Raw genomic sequence first — 18,779 nt, 5'->3', positions numbered from 1 at the left:
GACGGTACTGAAAATCTTTCCCCTGCAACGACGACGGAGGGACTTGATGAGCAAATTATCGTGCCATAAAAAAAATTTTTTTTTTACGTTGAAAAAAAACGTAAATTGTGATATTAGTCGTTAGGATTTTTTTTTTGTGTTTTTTTATTGCTCATTTCGCCCTTAGATAGATAGATTTATAGATTTAGATAAAAAAAAGGAAAGGAAATCAATAAAAAATCGGATAGAAATTTAATTTTAAAAAGCTCGATCGATTTTTCACGAAAAAAAAAAGTAAAATAAAATTCCGTAAGTACCCAAGAAGGGAAAATATTGTTTGAGGTAAGTCCTGTTTTGTTTGAAAATAAATGTTAATTTATTCGACACCTGCTACGAGATAAAGTAAATAAATTTATCGAACTTTTTTATCTCCAGCAGATGAGAACTAAACTACCAGAGGTTGTTTATCTTACTTTTTGCTCTCTTTGTGCCGCTTAGAAGATTTTCATTTAAATTTTTATTTGTTTTAAAATAGGTTTCAATGGAAATACGACCCACATTTGCCTAATGTGATGAGCAAGAGAAGGTTTCGGAATTATTTTCAAACAATTTTAATATTACCAAAAATAATTTTTAAGAATTTTTTATTGTTAAATGTTTAATTTTATGATTTTTTATTAAATTATTTCAAGAAATCTAATTTTAAAAATTAAAATTTATTTTTTTATTCATAAAATATTTTTTTATCATTTTTTAATATTTTATTAATAAATTAATATTATTATTTTTTTCAACTCTAAATTAATTTTTTAATTTTTTTTTAATTCTAATTTTAATTAATTTTTTATTTTATTTACTAATTTAATTACTTTTAGGCCGCTCCAAATTTATTTCGAACTTTTTGTCCCGAAAACTTTTTTTCAAAATATGGGGGGCAAAATAAAAAAAAAATTGAAATATGTACTTTTTCATACAAAATGACAAAATTTTAACAGTTTTTTGCCTGGTTTTTTGTCATTAATTAATATTTTAGTTGATTTTATGGTATCTTTATTGAAATTTGATAATTTAAAATATATTTCAGAGTATTTTAAGATAAAAATTTAAACAAAAAATTTTTGTAAAAAAAACTGTTAAAAAATGTTGAAAAATATTTTTTTTTTTCAAAAAAATTGTAAAGAAGAAAATTCATGTTAAAATACGATTTTTAATACATAATTCTTAAAAATTTAAATTTTTTTTAAAATTATGGGGAAATTCCTTCAAAAAATATGAAAAAAAGACCAAAAAACGGTCAATTTCGATGAAATTTTAATCTTTTTTTTATTTTGCCCCATCGACTTTTAAAATGGAGCATGGGACAAAAAGTTCAAAAAACAATTGGAGCGGCCTTATTTGTTTTTTTTTTTCAGAAAAGTTGAGATATTTTTTTTTTCAATTTTTATTTATTTTAATGAATTTTTGAAAAAAAAAATTATATTTATATAAATTTTACTTAAATTCTAAAATTTTTGAAAGATTTTTATTTTAAATTTAATTATTTTTATTATATCTTAATTATTTATTTATTATTTATTTTATTATTTTTTTTAATTCTCAAGTTTTTGTTTTTATTTTTTTATCTATTATTTTTTAAAAATTTTTTTATAATGATTAATATTTTATTTTTCTAAATTCTTATTTTACTTAAAATTTTAGATAAATTTTGTACATTTTAAATAATTAAAAATTTAATTTTTTTCCTCTAAAAGATTTTTTTTATATTTATCAATTAAATGACAAATTTATTAACTATTGACGAAAAAATTTACTAAAAACAGGATTTTTCATTAAAATGTTTGCCAATTATTTGTAAATTTTTCCTTTAATCGATATAAAATGAAATAAATTTGCAATAAAATTTCCCTTCAAATGCTTTCTAAAATTCCATTCTGTTAATTACTCGCCAATTAAGAGAGCAACTTTATCATTTATCGAGCTTCTTTCGGAATTTCTCTCAAACAAAAACTAATTTTCCATCTATCGATATCGCCTTTCATCCAAACGAAAGGCACCGAATCCACAGCAAAACCCCAAAAAAGTTGGGCATTTAATTAATGCACTTCTCTCGGAAAAATTTCCCAACGGCAACAATACAAAAACATTTCGGTTCATTATTTCACCTTTTCCCTTAAAACATATTTACGAAAATATTTTATTTTAACTAACTTCCTTCGCCTGGATCATTTTTCACCCTATACACGTCGCGTCGTGCAGAGAAATTTTATGGCTTTTCAATGTCCTCCTTCATCTATCTTCTTGTCTATTTCTCGTAAAAAGCGTCGTCTGTCGCTACTTACCCCACACAACTTCGTTTTCCTCGCCAAAGCAACATATTTCACGATTCATTCATGTTGCCTGCCTGCCGTGCCTGCTGCTGCCACGACACACGAGAGACATTCAATTCAACAAGTAACATAAAAAGAAACGTAAAACTCGTTGTGTCGGCATCGTACGGAGTTTATGAAACTTTAATGAAACACAAAATGAAATACTGAGAGGGAAACTCTTCGGAAATTGAGTGAGGAAGGATTGCGAGACACACACACGATGTTTGCGTGGTCGTTTAAAACTTGGTTATTTCGTTAAAAACTTTCTCGTACCGATTTTGCCTTGTGTTTTTAGGGATAACGGGAGAGTGAAAATTTCTCATGAGCGTAATTTTGACAGAGAAAAGTTCTCCTGTCGTTATTTTAAGGGGAGAAAGAAGGAAATTTTGCGTTAAAAAGGAGAAAATTTTAAAATTGTACAAGAAACTTTTATAGAAAACGAGAAAAAACATCGAATTTTGTAAAAGGTAAGGATTTAAATAAAAATTTTAATATTTAAAAAAAAATAATTTTAATTAAATATTTCAAATAGATATTGAAAAAAAAACTTATAAAAATAAAAACAAAAAAAAATAAATTAAAATTAAAAAAAAAATAAAACTTCTAAAAAGAACAAAAAAAATTATTTCATCAAAAATCGACAAGATATGAAAGAAAATTTTTAAAATTAAAAAAAAAAAAATTTTTTTGATTCAAAATCTTTTAACAATTCTTTTAATTTCCTTTTAAAAATGAAAATTTTTCTACAAAAAAATTGAAAATTCATCTATAAATTTAAATATATCTAAAAAAATATGATTCAGCAATAAAGCTGAAAATTCTCTTAATTTTTTTTAAATTTTAATTCCTGTGCGAAAAATGATTTTTTTTACAAATTGAAAAATATTATTACCTTAAGGCGAATAAATTTAATATTTTCATTTTTTGTCCCATGAGGATTTTCTCGAGGGGGGGAGGGAAATAAAAAAATAAATATTTTTGAATTTTTTGTTTGTAATTTTTTAACGTTTTTAGACGTTAAATGTTGATTCTTTCCATTTATTTAATTTTAGTTTATATTATTTTAAAATTTGAACTTAAAAGTAAAGAAAAATCATCAAAATCTCCCAAAATAAAAATTTTTGAAAAAAAAAATAATTTTGGTCACGTGACTTTCAAAAAAATGTTTTTCAACATTTCAATAGAAAATGTCGTAATTGAGCAAATTTCTTTAGTTCTTTGTATTTTTACCATAAAAAGTAATTTTTCATGATTTTTTAATATAAAAATTCCAAAATATGTCAAAAATATTTGTATTTTATATTTAATTTTTATTTTTCCCCCTGAATTTTTTCGACAAAATCCGAGGGGGGGGGGGGGGAGACAAAAAATGGATATATTAAATTTATTCGCCTTAGAATGCATAATTATTCAATTTTAGCTTTGAAATCCATCAAAAGTTAGTTGAAACTTGACGTGAGAAAAAAAACGGTTCTTGCTTCTTAAAATAAAATAAAACCAAAAAGTCAACTTTCAAGTAATGATTTATTCAAACTCTTATTCTAATCCACCAATTGTTTCCAAAAATTTCTTATCTACGTTCCGTACATTTCCAACTTTCTTCAAATTCCGCTCCAAAAACCGTTTCTTGCAATTTTTGTTCAAAATCTCTCCTCGCGCCGGCATTTTATCCTGCGGATGTTTCTTCGTCATGTGCATTTGAAGCCCAAGGCGTCGCTTAAACGCCATATCGCACATCCGACACTCGTAATTCGAGTCTTGTCGATGTCCCACAAGATGTTGCCTCAAATTCGGACCCGTTTTGAAGGTTGCGCCACAAATATGACACACGTGACTCCGTTCATCGCGATGAATTGACTCGTGCAACGTCAAATTGTGTCTATCGGCGAAAGTTTTTTCGCACGTCACGCACAAAAACTGCTGCGAACACTTGTGACTCGATCGTTCGCGATCCGAATAACTCTTGAAGATGTGCGAACACGTGTTGCACGGCAACTCGATCGGGATTTCGGGATGGATTTGTCGCATGTGGTTGTCCATGGCGCTCGATGTCTTGCAAATTATGTTGCAGTTGTCACAATTGATCGGTTTTGCGTGTTTTTTCTTCAAATGTCGTCGCAACGAATGGAAACTCGAGTAATGGGCGCTGCAATATGCACAACAATGGGATTTTGTCATCGGAGAATCATCTTTGACGGAAGTTTCGCTCATCAAATCGTCGTCATCGTCCATTTCGGTGACAGTTTCGTCATTTTCTTCCTTCATCAGTACCTCAGGCGACACAGATTCGTCTTTCATGTCCTCATCAATCTCAACTTTGACATCTACCTGCTCAATTTCCGAGTGTTCCTGCCATTTATCGACCGTTTCTTGCGTTTGACGGCACTTTTCGATGAACCGATAGGCAGCAATTAACTCCAACGAACACAATTTACACACTTCTTGCGACTCGGAAGACTTTAACGGAAAGCCAGTACACGAAGAAAACGCTTTTGCATAAGTTTTGGTATCCAACGCCACTGACCTCGGCATTTCCGACTTCATAGAAATCGATTTGGCGCCATTTTCGAACACCCCGAGACATATGCGACAAATTTTGTTGTCACTAAATGCGTTTTTCGGTGAGTTTTCTTGCACTTCCTCGACTTTAACGGGCTCTGGACTTGCTTCACGCGAACTTTCATGCGATTTTATCGACATTTCGTTGTCATTTTCTTCTTCCTCCTCCTCCGAATCGGGTTTGGGGTGCATACATAACGCGTTTCGAGATGCCCGTAATGCTGTTTGTTCTCATTTTCCTTCCGGGTGCGCGAAAAAGTCGTCATTGCATTCATATCGATGCAGTTGATGTCCCACGGGAAGATTCCCGTGTCCTTAAAGCCGTTTTTGAGCGCTGCTTTTACGTCGCCCGTGTTGTCGTTCATCAAATCCTTCGTGAAATCCGCGAAAATTGCCCCGAAATTACGGGGAATGACACTTTTCATGCGTTTTTCGTACAAAAAAGTATTCCACATTGTCTTAATTTTGTGAATTGGACCACAATCCAGCGGCGTGAGGACCCAAACGTCATTCGGATACGCGGTGACGAGAAAAATCTGCTGTTCCTCGCAAAATTCGTACACCGCAATGTCCAAAGTGGCTCCAATGTCGTCGATAAACAACAAAAATGGGCGTTTAATGGAATTTTCCTCCAAAAATCGGACAACCACGTTCTTCAAATAGGCCAAAAAATTTTCCGCATTCAAAAATCCATTTTCCGAAGCCCCATGCGACAGTTCAACTTTCGATGGTAAGTCCTTAAAATGAATTTCCTTGTAAATTATGTGCGATGTGAGCATTTTTCCGTTCGCCAAGCCCGTAAAAATGACATCAATCGAGTTGTAAACGTCAACGCCGTAATTTTTGTCATCCCGATGCCCAGCAATTAAATTTATCAAGACATCGTCGCAACTTCCAATCCGTTCCGGAGTCTCCAAAACCTCGTCGAGACCATTTTTCTTCAAATATTCCTCCAATCGTTCGTGATTTCGTTGCAACGAGTAATCCGAAACGAGTGACGACGGCCGCATAATGTTCAAACAAAGCATATTGTGACGTTCCTGCACGCGCCGGAAAAATCGCATCAACCACATTTTCGACGGTTTGCTGTTCGGAAAGTTATTTGGCCGGGGGCTTTCGAGCGACAACTCGTAGGCGGCGGTGAGAATTTGCTTCGATGTTCGTGGATGTCCTCGTTCCCCGCACTTTAACATCCAATCGTACAACCGTTTTTCCTCCTCGGGCGTCAAAACGGAAAGTTGTTGCGCCAAAGCGTGCTTGTCCGTGTTCGGAAGAACTCCTTTGACCAGTGCCTTACGAAGCGTCGACACGGGAATGCCATAAGCGAATGCGGATTGCCGGATGGAATTGCCTTTTTTTGCCATTTCATAGGCTTTCTTGAATTCCTCATCCGTGTATTTCGGAATCGGAGACATCTGAAAGTGAAAAATTTAACGTTAAATTGTCCCAAAACTCAATTTTTCATGAATTTACCTTCGAAAATTGCTATTTTTCCCTTGAAAATGACGAATTTTATTGAAATTTGTTGCGAAAAATTACCGCGAGAGAAGTAAACAAATCACTGTCATTCCATTTTCAGTCCATTTTCAACTCAAATTTTGATTTTCAAACATAAACAAAAAATTTTAGTCAAAAATCTTGGAATGGAAGTTGCTGAAAGCTGTCGAGGATGTCTTAAACCCTTATCTGTTCGTAATTTTAAGCTCTCAGAAGCTCTTGAAGGCCTTGAAAATGTCGTGACGTACCAAGAAGCGTTCGAAAAATGTTCCGGATATTTCATCAACCCATCGGAGCCGCAGGAAATTTGCGAAGAATGTGCCGGAGATCTCTTTCACGCCTTTCGTTTCAAGCAAAAATGCGAAAAAACTCAGGATCAAATGCTAAAATGGATCAAAAATGTCGAAATCAAGGAAGAAAATGTTGAAATATTCGCTGAACCGATTGTCACGATGGAAATGCTCGAGCCAGAAGTTCATCCAGAGCCTCCAGAACCGGAAAAAAGTCAAAATAAAAATTGGGAATATTGGCGATGCGAGATTTGTGAAATAATTTTCAAGTGTCGCGAGTACTACGAGAAGCACGTGTTGCGAAAACATCCCGAAACTCGCACTGAAAGTTGTCCCTATTGCCAAAAACTGCAATTTCCGCAGTTGTTGCTGACACATTTGAGATCTTGCCGGCGGAGACCCAAATTGAACGAAGAAAAAAAGGTAAAAAGTACTTACAGACCCTTTAAATGCGAAATTTGCGGGTCGCAATACGAAAAACGGGAGATTTTGGCAATTCATTACAAGAAAAAGCATCCGGAAGAGAAGGAAAGTTGTCCGCATTGCAAAATGTCGTTCCATCCGAAGATGCTGGAGTCACACATAAATATTTGTTGGACCAAACGACGACGACGGAAGCGATTTTTGTTCGAAAATGACGATGAAGACACGCAAACGCCGGATCCTGACGCGAAAAAACCTCGATTATGCCCGATTTGTGGCCTGCTGAAGACAGAAGCGCACATCATCAAGCACGTGAGAAACGGAAACGATCCCTACGTGTGCGACATTTGTGGCAAAGTCATGAATTCCAAGATTAGTATTCGACGGCACATTAAAACGGTTCATTTGAGACTTCCCGTGAAATGTTGTCATTGCAAAAAAGAATTTCCAACACCGCATTTGCTGCTGAAACACGTGAGATACGACCATCCTGAGGATAAAGAAGTCTTTAAATGCGATTTTTGCGAAAGAACGTTCTTGAATACGTATCACATGAAGAAACATCGAGCGACGCACACCGGCGAAAGGTTTTTCCAATGCAATATTTGTGGAAAAGAATTCATTCTGAAGACCTCCTATGATAATCACTTGACGACACATTCCGATGAGAGGCCATTCCCATGCGAATTGTGCGGCGCCACGTTCAAAACGAAGAAAAATATGAAGAAACACATCAAGCAAGTACATGACGAGAAGAGTTACGAGTGTCCTTTATGCGATCGAGCATTTGCAGTAAATTTTTTGATATTGCAACACCTGAAAAAGGCACATCCAGAGTATCAGTTGCCGCCAAAGGGCACGAGTATGAAGAAAATTGTCGCAAAATAAAGGAATTAAATTTTTTTAAATGTGAAATTTGGCTTTTTAAGGCTTGAATAAATACGTAAAAGGGCTTCTGGGTAAGTATTTTGCGAAACTTTAATTTTTTTATTAAATTTTTTTTAGGGTTCGAACGAATTTCAACCCAAACATGATGAATATGACGCTATTTTCTCATCAAAGACGCCCCGAAACAACAAAAAATTAGTTTTGAAGACACTTTTTGCCAAATATTGACCTTAATGAGCTTCAAAAGATCATGTTGCCTGAATATTTAAGTATAAATGTATCGAAAATCAGTGATATCCAACCGTTTATGTTGAATTTTTAAACCGAAATCGACGATTTGTTGGTAAACAAATCATTAAAATTCCATTTTTCACTCAAATTCCGCTCAAATTTCGAATTGTAAACAATAAACATGAATTTTTGAGCCACAAACCGCAATGGAAATTCAAAATAATTGTCGAGCGTGTCTCAAACCTTTGTCAATTGGAAGCTGCAGACTCACCGAATCGCTTGAAGATGTCGAAAAACCCGTGACATACCAAGAAGCCTTCGAAAAATGTTCCGGATATTTCATTAATCCATCTGAACCTCAGGAAATTTGCGAAGAATGTGCCGGAGATCTCTTTCACGCCTACCGTTTCAAGCAAAAATGTGAAAAAACTCAGGACCAAATGCTCAAATACCTGAAAAATGTCGAAATCAAAGAGGAAAAAGTTGAAATTTTCGCTGAACCACTTACGAATTTGGAGTTTAATGAACCTGATTCGACGAAAAATTCCAAATTTGAAGAGGAAATATGGAAATGTGACTTGTGTAAAGCTGTTTTCAAGTGTCTCAAGTCTATAAGGAATCACATGCATAACGCACATCCCGAAAATCTCACCGAAAAATGTCAATTTTGCAAAAAGTTGCAACATCCGCAACTCTTGGATGCCCACAAGAAGGTTTGTAAGAGTCGCCCGCCTGATGAAGAGAAGAAATACAAGAAAAATCAACAGTTTCAATGCGAAATTTGTGGACTTTGGTACAGCTCACGGGACAATTTGTCGTTTCATTACAACAAAAAACACCCGGAAGACAAAGAAAAGTGTCCTTATTGCAAATTAGTGGTACATCCACGAATGTTAAAGCTACATGCCAACCTTTGTTTGAACAAAAAACGAAAGAAACAAGCAGTTGATGAGATCAAAAGTACAAAAAAACCGATTTCTGAATCACAAAATCTTCGTTTGTGTCCCATTTGTGGTCTTTTAAAGTCGGAAATTCACATTGCCAAACACACAGGAAGTGCTCCAGACCCCTTTACTTGTGATATTTGCGGAAAATTTTTACAAGACAAAACCGCGATTCGTCGTCACATCAAACGAGTTCATCTACGACTGCCAGAGCGATGTTGTCATTGCCAAAAAAGAATTTCCATCAGCTTTTCTGCTGCGAAAACACGTTCGTTTCGACCATCCTGAGGACAAACAAGACATCAAATGTGACTTTTGTGGCAGGAAATTCTTGAATCGGTATCACATGAAGCTCCATCGAGCCACGCACACCGGCGAGACGTTCTTTAAATGCAAAATTTGCGACAAAGGATTCATTCAGAGAAGCGCTTTGGACAAACACATGACGTCACACTCGAACGAGAGACCGTATGTTTGCGACTTTTGTGGAGAAAAGTTCAAAAATTATCCAAACTTGACGAATCACGTGCAGCAAGTGCATGAAGAGAAAAATTATGAATGTCCGGTATGCCAAAAAAATTTTACAACGAATTACTTGACGGTGCAACATTTGAAGAAAATGCATCCGGATTACGAATTGCCGCCAAAGGGAACGAGTTTCATGAAAAATAAAAGAAAATAATGGAATTTTTATTTTTTTAAAAGAATTTTTGAAGGTGATAATTTTTTTTCCAAAATTGTCCAATTTTAATTTCAAGTGTTAAAATTCATTCTGAGACTTAAAATATTATTTACAAGTAAAATTTAGAGCAATCGTTCTAAAAAAATTGATGAAAATAGTGAAAACCTCAACGAGTGGTTGAGCGTTTAGTCCTTTTTACACTGAATCTTTAAATGGCTCCTGTACATCGAAAACGCAAAATTTAGAAAAAGTCCAAAACAAAAGTTGTTTCTAATGCCAAAACCTTCAATTTGAGCTGGAGAACCGTGATCTACAAAAGTTGAAAAAATTTTGAAAAATCGGTATGTGAGCCCTCATAATAAGAGGATTTTTTTTCATCAATTTTTTTTGCTAACATCTTTAAATGGCTCCTGTACATCGAAAACGCAAAATTTAGAAAAAGTTCAAAACAAAAGTTGTTTCTAATGCCAAAACCTTCAATTTGAGCTGGAGAACCGTGATCTACAAAAGTTGAAAAAATTTTGAAAAATCGGTATGTGAGCCCTCATAATAAGAGGATTTTTTTTCATCAATTTTTTTTGCTAACATCTTTAAATGGCTCCTGTACATCGAAAACGCAAAATTTAGAAAAAGTCAAAAACAAAAGTTGTTTCTAATGCCAAAACCTTCAATTTGAGCTGGAGAACCGTGATCTACAAAAGTTGAAAAAATTTTGAAAAATCGGTATGTGAGCCCTCATAATAAGAGGATTTTTTTTCATCAATTTTTTTTGCTAACATCTTTAAATGGCTCCTGTACATCGAAAACGCAAAATTTAACAAAAGTCCAAAACAAAAGTTGTTTCTAATGCCAAAACCTTCAATTTGAGCTGGAGAACCGTGATCTACAAAAGTTGAAAAAATTTTGAAAAATCGGTATGTGAGCCCTCATAATAAGAGGATTTTTTTTCATCAATTTTTTTTGCTAACATCTTTAAATGGCTCCTGTACATCGAAAACGCAAAATTTAGAAAAAGTCCAAAACAAAAGTTGTTTCTAATGCCAAAACCTTCAATTTGAGCTGGAGAACCGTGATCTACAAAAGTTGAAAAAATTTTGAAAAATCGGTATGTGAGCCCTCATAATAAGAGGATTTTTTTTCATCAATTTTTTTTGCTAACATCTTTAAATGGCTCCTGTACATCGAAAACGCAAAATTTAGAAAAAGTCCAAAACAAAAGTTGTTTCTAATGCCAAAACCTTCAATTTGAGCTGGAGAACCGTGATCTACAAAAGTTGAAAAAATTTTGAAAAATCGGTATGTGAGCCCTCATAATAAGAGGATTTTTTTTCATCAATTTTTTTTGCTAACATCTTTAAATGGCTCCTGTACATCGAAAACGCAAAATTTAGAAAAAGTCCAAAACAAAAGTTGTTTCTAATGCCAAAACCTTCAATTTGAGCTGGAGAACCGTGATCTACAAAAGTTGAAAAAATTTTGAAAAATCGGTATGTGAGCCCTCATAATAAGAGGATTTTTTTTCATCAATTTTTTTTGCTAACATCTTTAAATGGCTCCTGTACATCGAAAACGCAAAATTTAGAAAAAGTCCAAAACAAAAGTTGTTTCTAATGCCAAAACCTTCAATTTGAGCTGGAGAACCGTGATCTACAAAAGTTGAAAAAATTTTGAAAAATCGGTATGTGAGCCCTCATAATAAGAGGATTTTTTTTCATCAATTTTTTTTGCTAACATCTTTAAATGGCTCCTGTACATCGAAAACGCAAAATTTAGAAAAAGTCCAAAACAAAAGTTGTTTCTAATGCCAAAACCTTCAATTTGAGCTGGAGAACCGTGATCTACAAAAGTTGAAAAAATTTTGAAAAATCGGTATGTGAGCCCTCATAATAAGAGGATTTTTTTTCATCAATTTTTTTTGCTAACATCTTTAAATGGCTCCTGTACATCGAAAACGCAAAATTTAGAAAAAGTCCAAAACAAAAGTTGTTTCTAATGCCAAAACCTTCAATTTGAGCTGGAGAACCGTGATCTACAAAAGTTGAAAAAATTTTGAAAAATCGGTATGTGAGCCCTCATAATAAGAGGATTTTTTTTCATCAATTTTTTTTGCTAACATCTTTAAATGGCTCCTGTACATCGAAAACGCAAAATTTAGAAAAAGTTCAAAACAAAAGTTGTTTCTAATGCCAAAACCTTCAATTTGAGCTGGAGAACCGTGATCTACAAAAGTTGAAAAAATTTTGAAAAATCGGTATGTGAGCCCTCATAATAAGAGGATTTTTTTTCATCAATTTTTTTTGCTAACATCTTTAAATGGCTCCTGTACATCGAAAACGCAAAATTTAGAAAAAGTCCAAAACAAAAGTTGTTTCTAATGCCAAAACCTTCAATTTGAGCTGGAGAACCGTGATCTACAAAAGTTGAAAAAATTTTGAAAAATCGGTATGTGAGCCCTCATAATAAGAGGATTTTTTTTCATCAATTTTTTTTGCTAACATCTTTAAATGGCTCCTGTACATCGAAAACGCAAAATTTAGAAAAAGTTCAAAACAAAAGTTGTTTCTAATGCCAAAACCTTCAATTTGAGCTGGAGAACCGTGATCTACAAAAGTTGAAAAAATTTTGAAAAATCAAAAGTTGAAAAAATTTTGAAAAATCGGTATGTGAGCCCTCATAATAAGAGGATTTTTTTTCATCAATTTTTTTTGCTAACATCTTTAAATGGCTCCTGTACATCGAAAACGCAAAATTTAGAAAAAGTCCAAAACAAAAGTTGTTTCTAATGCCAAAACCTTCAATTTGAGCTGGAGAACCGTGATCTACAAAAGTTGAAAAAATTTTGAAAAATCGGTATGTGAGCCCTCATAATAAGAGGATTTTTTTTCATCAATTTTTTTTGCTAACATCTTTAAATGGCTCCTGTACATCGAAAACGCAAAATTTAGAAAAAGTCCAAAACAAAAGTTGTTTCTAATGCCAAAACCTTCAATTTGAGCTGGAGAACCGTGATCTACAAAAGTTGAAAAAATTTTGAAAAATCGGTATGTGAGCCCTCATAATAAGAGGATTTTTTTTCATCAATTTTTTTGCTAACATCTTTAAATGGCTCCTGTACATCGAAAACGCAAAATTTAGAAAAAGTCCAAAACAAAAGTTGTTTCTAATGCCAAAACCTTCAATTTGAGCTGGAGAACCGTGATCTACAAAAGTTGAAAAAATTTTGAAAAATCGGTATGTGAGCCCTCATAATAAGAGGATTTTTTTTCATCAATTTTTTTTGCTAACATCTTTAAATGGCTCCTGTACATCGAAAACGCAAAATTTAGAAAAAGTCCAAAACAAAAGTTGTTTCTAATGCCAAAACCTTCAATTTGAGCTGGAGAACCGTGATCTACAAAAGTTGAAAAAATTTTGAAAAATCGGTATGTGAGCCCTCATAATAAGAGGATTTTTTTTCATCAATTTTTTTTGCTAACATCTTTAAATGGCTCCTGTACATCGAAAACGCAAAATTTAGAAAAAGTCCAAAACAAAAGTTGTTTCTAATGCCAAAACCTTCAATTTGAGCTGGAGAACCGTGATCTACAAAAGTTGAAAAAATTTTGAAAAATCGGTATGTGAGCCCTCATAATAAGAGGATTTTTTTTCATCAATTTTTTTTGCTAACATCTTTAAATGGCTCCTGTACATCGAAAACGCAAAATTTAGAAAAAGTTCAAAACAAAAGTTGTTTCTAATGCCAAAACCTTCAATTTGAGCTGGAGAACCGTGATCTACAAAAGTTGAAAAAATTTTGAAAAATCGGTATGTGAGCCCTCATAATAAGAGGATTTTTTTTCATCAATTTTTTTTGCTAACATCTTTAAATGGCTCCTGTACATCGAAAACGCAAAATTTAGAAAAAGACCAAAACAAAAGTTGTTTCTAATGCCAAAACCTTCAATTTGAGCTGGAGAACCGTGATCTACAAAAGTTGAAAAAATTTTGAAAAATCGGTATGTGAGCCCTCATAATAAGAGGATTTTTTTTCATCAATTTTTTTTGCTAACATCTTTAAATGGCTCCTGTACATCGAAAACGCAAAATTTAGAAAAAGTCCAAAACAAAAGTTGTTTCTAATGCCAAAACCTTCAATTTGAGCTGGAGAACCGTGATCTACAAAAGTTGAAAAAATTTTGAAAAATCGGTATGTGAGCCCTCATAATAAGAGATTTTTTTTCATCAATTTTTTTTGAAAAAATGGCTTTCGAAAAAAAATCGGTATGTGAGCCCTCATAATAAGAGGATTTTTTTTCATCAATTTTTTTTGCTAACATCTTTAAATGGCTCCTGTACATCGAAAACGCAAAATTTAGAAAAAGTCCAAAACAAAAGTTGTTTCTAATGCCAAAACCTTCAATTTGAGCTGGAGAACCGTGATCTACAAAAGTTGAAAAAATTTTGAAAAATCGGTATGTGAGCCCTCATAATAAGAGGATTTTTTTTCATCAATTTTTTTTGCTAACATCTTTAAATGGCTCCTGTACATCGAAAACGCAAAATTTAGAAAAAGTTCAAAACAAAAGTTGTTTCTAATGCCAAAACCTTCAATTTGAGCTGGAGAACCGTGATCTACAAAAGTTGAAAAAATTTTGAAAAATCGGTATGTGAGCCCTCATAATAAGAGGATTTTTTTTCATCAATTTTTTTTGCTAACATCTTTAAATGGCTCCTGTACATCGAAAACGCAAAATTTAGAAAAAGTCCAAAACAAAAGTTGTTTCTAATGCCAAAACCTTCAATTTGAGCTGGAGAACCGTGATCTACAAAAGTTGAAAAAATTTTGAAAAATCGGTATGTGAGCCCTCATAATAAGAGGATTTTTTTTCATCAATTTTTTTTGCTAACATCTTTAAATGGCTCCTGTACATCGAAAACGCAAAATTTAGAAAAAGTTCAAAACAAAAGTTGTTTCTAATGCCAAAACCTTCAATTTGAGCTGGAGAACCGTGATCTACAAAAGTTGAAAAAATTTTGAAAAATCGGTATGTGAGCCCTCATAATAAGAGGATTTTTTTTCATCAATTTTTTTTGCTAACATCTTTAAATGGCTCCTGTACATCGAAAACGCAAAATTTAGAAAAAGTCCAAAACAAAAGTTGTTTCTAATGCCAAAACCTTCAATTTGAGCTGGAGAACCGTGATCTACAAAAGTTGAAAAAATTTTGAAAAATCGGTATGTGAGCCCTCATAATAAGAGGATTTTTTTTCATCAATTTTTTTTGCTAACATCTTTAAATGGCTCCTGTACATCGAAAACGCAAAATTTAGAAAAAGTCCAAAACAAAAGTTGTTTCTAATGCCAAAACCTTCAATTTGAGCTGGAGAACCGTGATCTACAAAAGTTGAAAAAATTTTGAAAAATCGGTATGTGAGCCCTCATAATAAGAGGATTTTTTTTCATCAATTTTTTTTGCTAACATCTTTAAATGGCTCCTGTACATCGAAAACGCAAAATTTAGAAAAAGTCCAAAACAAAAGTTGTTTCTAATGCCAAAACCTTCAATTTGAGCTGGAGAACCGTGATCTACAAAAGTTGAAAAAATTTTGAAAAATCGGTATGTGAGCCCTCATAATAAGAGGATTTTTTTTCATCAATTTTTTTTGCTAACATCTTTAAATGGCTCCTGTACATCGAAAACGCAAAATTTAGAAAAAGTTCAAAACAAAAGTTGTTTCTAATGCCAAAACCTTCAATTTGAGCTGGAGAACCGTGATCTACAATAGTTGAAAAAATTTTGAAAAATCGGTATGTGAGCCCTCATAATAAGAGGATTTTTTTTCATCAATTTTTTTTGCTAACATCTTTAAATGGCTCCTGTACATCGAAAACGCAAAATTTAGAAAAAGTTCAAAACAAAAGTTGTTTCTAATGCCAAAACCTTCAATTTGAGCTGGAGAACCGTGGTATAGCTCAATTTTGAAAAATCGGTATGTGAGCCCTCATAATAAGAGGATTTTTTTTCATCAATTTTTTTTGCTAACATCTTTAAATGGCTCCTGTACATCGAAAACGCAAAATTTAGAAAAAGTCCAAAACAAAAGTTGTTTCTAATGCCAAAACCTTCAATTTGAGCTGGAGAACCGTGATCTACAAAAGTTGAAAAAATTTTGAAAAATCGGTATGTGAGCCCTCATAATAAGAGGATTTTTTTTCATCAATTTTTTTTGCTAACATCTTTAAATGGCTCCTGTACATCGAAAACGCAAAATTTAGAAAAAGTTCAAAACAAAAGTTGTTTCTAATGCCAAAACCTTCAATTTGAGCTGGAGAACCGTGATCTACAAAAGTTGAAAAAATTTTGAAAAATCGGTATGTGAGCCCTCATAATAAGAGGATTTTTTTTCATCAATTTTTTTTGCTAACATCTTTAAATGGCTCCTGTACATCGAAAACGCAAAATTTAGAAAAAGTTCAAAACAAAAGTTGTTTCTAATGCCAAAACCTTCAATTTGAGCTGGAGAACCGTGATCTACAAAAGTTGAAAAAATTTTGAAAAATCGGTATGTGAGCCCTCATAATAAGAGGATTTTTTTTCATCAATTTTTTTTGCTAACATCTTTAAATGGCTCCTGTACATCGAAAACGCAAAATTTAGAAAAAGTCCAAAACAAAAGTTGTTTCTAATGCCAAAACCTTCAATTTGAGCTGGAGAACCGTGATCTACAAAAGTTGAAAAAATTTTGAAAAATCGGTATGTGAGCCCTCATAATAAGAGGATTTTTTTTCATCAATTTTTTTTGCTAACATCTTTAAATGGCTCCTGTACATCGAAAACGCAAAATTGAGAAAAAGTCCAAAACAAAAGTTGTTTCTAATGCCAAAACCTTCAATTTGAGCTGGAGCCAAAACCTTCAATTTGAGCTGGAGAACCGTGATCTACAAAAGTTGAAAAAATTTTGAAAAATCGGTATGTGAGCCCTCATAATAAGAGGATTTTTTTTCATCAATTTTTTTTGCTAACATCTTTAAATGGCTCCTGTACATCGAAAACGCAAAATTTAGAAAAAGTCCAAAACAAAAGTTGTTTCTAATGCCAAAACCTTCAATTTGAGCTGGAGAACCGTGATCTACAAAAGTTGAAAAAATTTTGAAAAATCGGTATGTGAGCCCTCATAATAAGAGGATTTTTTTTCATCAATTTTTTTTGCTAACATCTTTAAATGGCTCCTGTACATCGAAAACGCAAAATTTAGAAAAAGTCCAAAACAAAAGTTGTTTCTAATGCCAAAACCTTCAATTTGAGCTGGAGAACCGTGATCTACAAAAGTTGAAAAAATTTTGAAAAATCGGTATGTGAGCCCTCATAATAAGAGGATTTTTTTTCATCAATTTTTTTTGCTAACATCTTTAAATGGCTCCTGTACATCGAAAACGCAAAATTTAGAAAAAGCCCAAAACAAAAGTTGTTTCTAATGCCAAAACCTTCAATTTGAGCTGGAGAACCGTGATCTACAAAAGTTGAAAAAATTTTGAAAAATCGGTATGTGAGCCCTCATAATAAGAGGATTTTTTTTCATCAATTTTTTTTGCTAACATCTTTAAATGGCTCCTGTACATCGAAAACGCAAAATTTAGAAAAAGTCCAAAACAAAAGTTGTTTCTAATGCCAAAACCTTCAATTTGAGCTGGAGAACCGTGATCTACAAAAGTTGAAAAAATTTTGAAAAATCGGTATGTGAGCCCTCATAATAAGAGGATTTTTTTTCATCAATTTTTTTTGCTAACATCTTTAAATGGCTCCTGTACATCGAAAACGCAAAATTTAGAAAAAGTCCAAAACAAAAGTTGTTTCTAATGCCAAAACCTTCAATTTGAGCTGGAGAACCGTGATCTACAAAAGTTGAAAAAATTTTGAAAAATCGGTATGTGAGCCCTCATAATAAGAGGATTTTTTTTCATCAATTTTTTTTGCTAACATCTTTAAATGGCTCCTGTACATCGAAAACGCAAAATTTAGAAAAAGTCCAAAACAAAAGTTGTTTCTAATGCCAAAACCTTTAATTTGAGCTGGAGAACCGTGATCTACAAAAGTTGAAAAAAATTTGAAAAATAGGTATGTGAGCCCTCATAATAAGAGGATTTTTTTTCATCAATTTTTTTTGCTAACATCTTTAAATGGCTCCTGTACATCGAAAACGCAAAATTTAGAAAAAGTCCAAAACAAAAGTTGTTTCTAATGCCAAAACCTTCAATTTGAGCTGGAGAACCGTGATCTACAAAAGTTGAAAAAATTTTGAAAAATCGGTATGTGAGCCCTCATAATAAGAGGATTTTTTTTCATCAATTTTTTTTGCTAACATCTTTAAATGGCTCCTGTACATCGAAAACGCAAAATTTAGAAAAAGTCCAAAACAAAAGTTGTTTCTAATGCCAAAACCTTCAATTTGAGCTGGAGAACCGTGATCTACAAAAGTTGAAAAAATTTTGAAAAATCGGTATGTGAGCCCTCATAATAAGAGGATTTTTTTTCATCAATTTTTTTTGCTAACATCTTTAAATGGCTCCTGTACATCGAAAACGCAAAATTTAGAAAAAGTCCAAAACAAAAGTTGTTTCTAATGCCAAAACCTTCAATTTGAGCTGGAGAACCGTGATCTACAAAAGTTGAAAAAATTTTGAAAAATCGGTATGTGAGCCCTCATAATAAGAGGATTTTTTTTCATCAATTTTTTTTGCTAACATCTTTAAATGGCTCCTGTACATCGAAAACGCAAAATTTAGAAAAAGTCCAAAACAAAAGTTGTTTCTAATGCCAAAACCTTCAATTTGAGCTGGAGAACCGTGATCTACAAAAGTTGAAAAAATTTTGAAAAATCGGTATGTGAGCCCTCATAATAAGAGGATTTTTTTTCATCAATTTTTTTTTGCTAACAT

General features: G+C 32.8%; 3 protein-coding genes across 3 annotated transcripts; 1 reads left to right on the top strand and 2 right to left on the bottom strand.

Moving 5' to 3' along the window:
* Positions 1–3,884: 3,884 nt before the first annotated feature.
* LOC134828970 (zinc finger protein 596-like) lies at positions 3,885–4,880 on the bottom strand. The gene has a single exon (XM_063841962.1). The coding sequence runs from the start codon at positions 4,878–4,880 to the stop codon at positions 3,885–3,887; it is 996 nt and encodes a 331-aa protein (XP_063698032.1).
* Positions 4,881–4,910: 30 nt separating this feature from the next.
* On the bottom strand, positions 4,911–6,429 carry LOC134830243 (uncharacterized). The gene is made up of 2 exons (XM_063843658.1): positions 6,381–6,429; positions 4,911–6,322 (listed from the first exon to the last, which is right to left on the bottom strand). Exon 2 carries the CDS (start codon positions 6,320–6,322, stop codon positions 5,039–5,041), a length of 1,284 nt encoding a protein of 427 aa, XP_063699728.1. The 5' UTR covers positions 6,381–6,429; the 3' UTR covers positions 4,911–5,038.
* A 104-nt stretch (positions 6,430–6,533) lies between these two features.
* On the top strand, positions 6,534–9,862 carry LOC134828969 (zinc finger protein 91-like). The gene is made up of 3 exons (XM_063841961.1): positions 6,534–8,004; positions 8,496–9,029; positions 9,262–9,862. Exons 1-3 carry the CDS (start codon positions 6,551–6,553, stop codon positions 9,860–9,862), a joined length of 2,589 nt encoding a protein of 862 aa, XP_063698031.1. The 5' UTR covers positions 6,534–6,550.
* The last annotated feature ends 8,917 nt before the right edge of the window (positions 9,863–18,779 follow it).

This window comes from Culicoides brevitarsis, chromosome 2, assembly GCF_036172545.1.
Source record: "Culicoides brevitarsis isolate CSIRO-B50_1 chromosome 2, AGI_CSIRO_Cbre_v1, whole genome shotgun sequence".
NCBI classification, from domain to species: domain Eukaryota; kingdom Metazoa; phylum Arthropoda; class Insecta; order Diptera; family Ceratopogonidae; genus Culicoides; species Culicoides brevitarsis.
The sequence above is the reverse complement of the archived record's forward strand: the minus strand, read 5'-3'. Positions and strand labels throughout refer to the sequence as shown.

Bases quoted from the DNA above. Each gene is read 5' to 3' on its own strand.
- LOC134828969 (XM_063841961.1), top strand. From the start codon at position 6,551: ATGGAAGTTGCTGAAAGCTGTCGAGGATGTCTTAAACCCTTATCTGTT. The intron at 8,005-8,495 runs AAGGAATTAAAT...GTCAATTGGAAG, and splicing joins AAGAAAATTGTCGCAAAATA to CTGCAGACTCACCGAATCGC. The intron at 9,030-9,261 runs GTACAGCTCACG...GGTCTTTTAAAG, and splicing joins TGCGAAATTTGTGGACTTTG to TCGGAAATTCACATTGCCAA.
- LOC134830243 (XM_063843658.1), bottom strand. From the start codon at position 6,322: ATGTCTCCGATTCCGAAATACACGGATGAGGAATTCAAGAAAGCCTAT.
- LOC134828970 (XM_063841962.1), bottom strand. From the start codon at position 4,880: ATGCCGAGGTCAGTGGCGTTGGATACCAAAACTTATGCAAAAGCGTTT.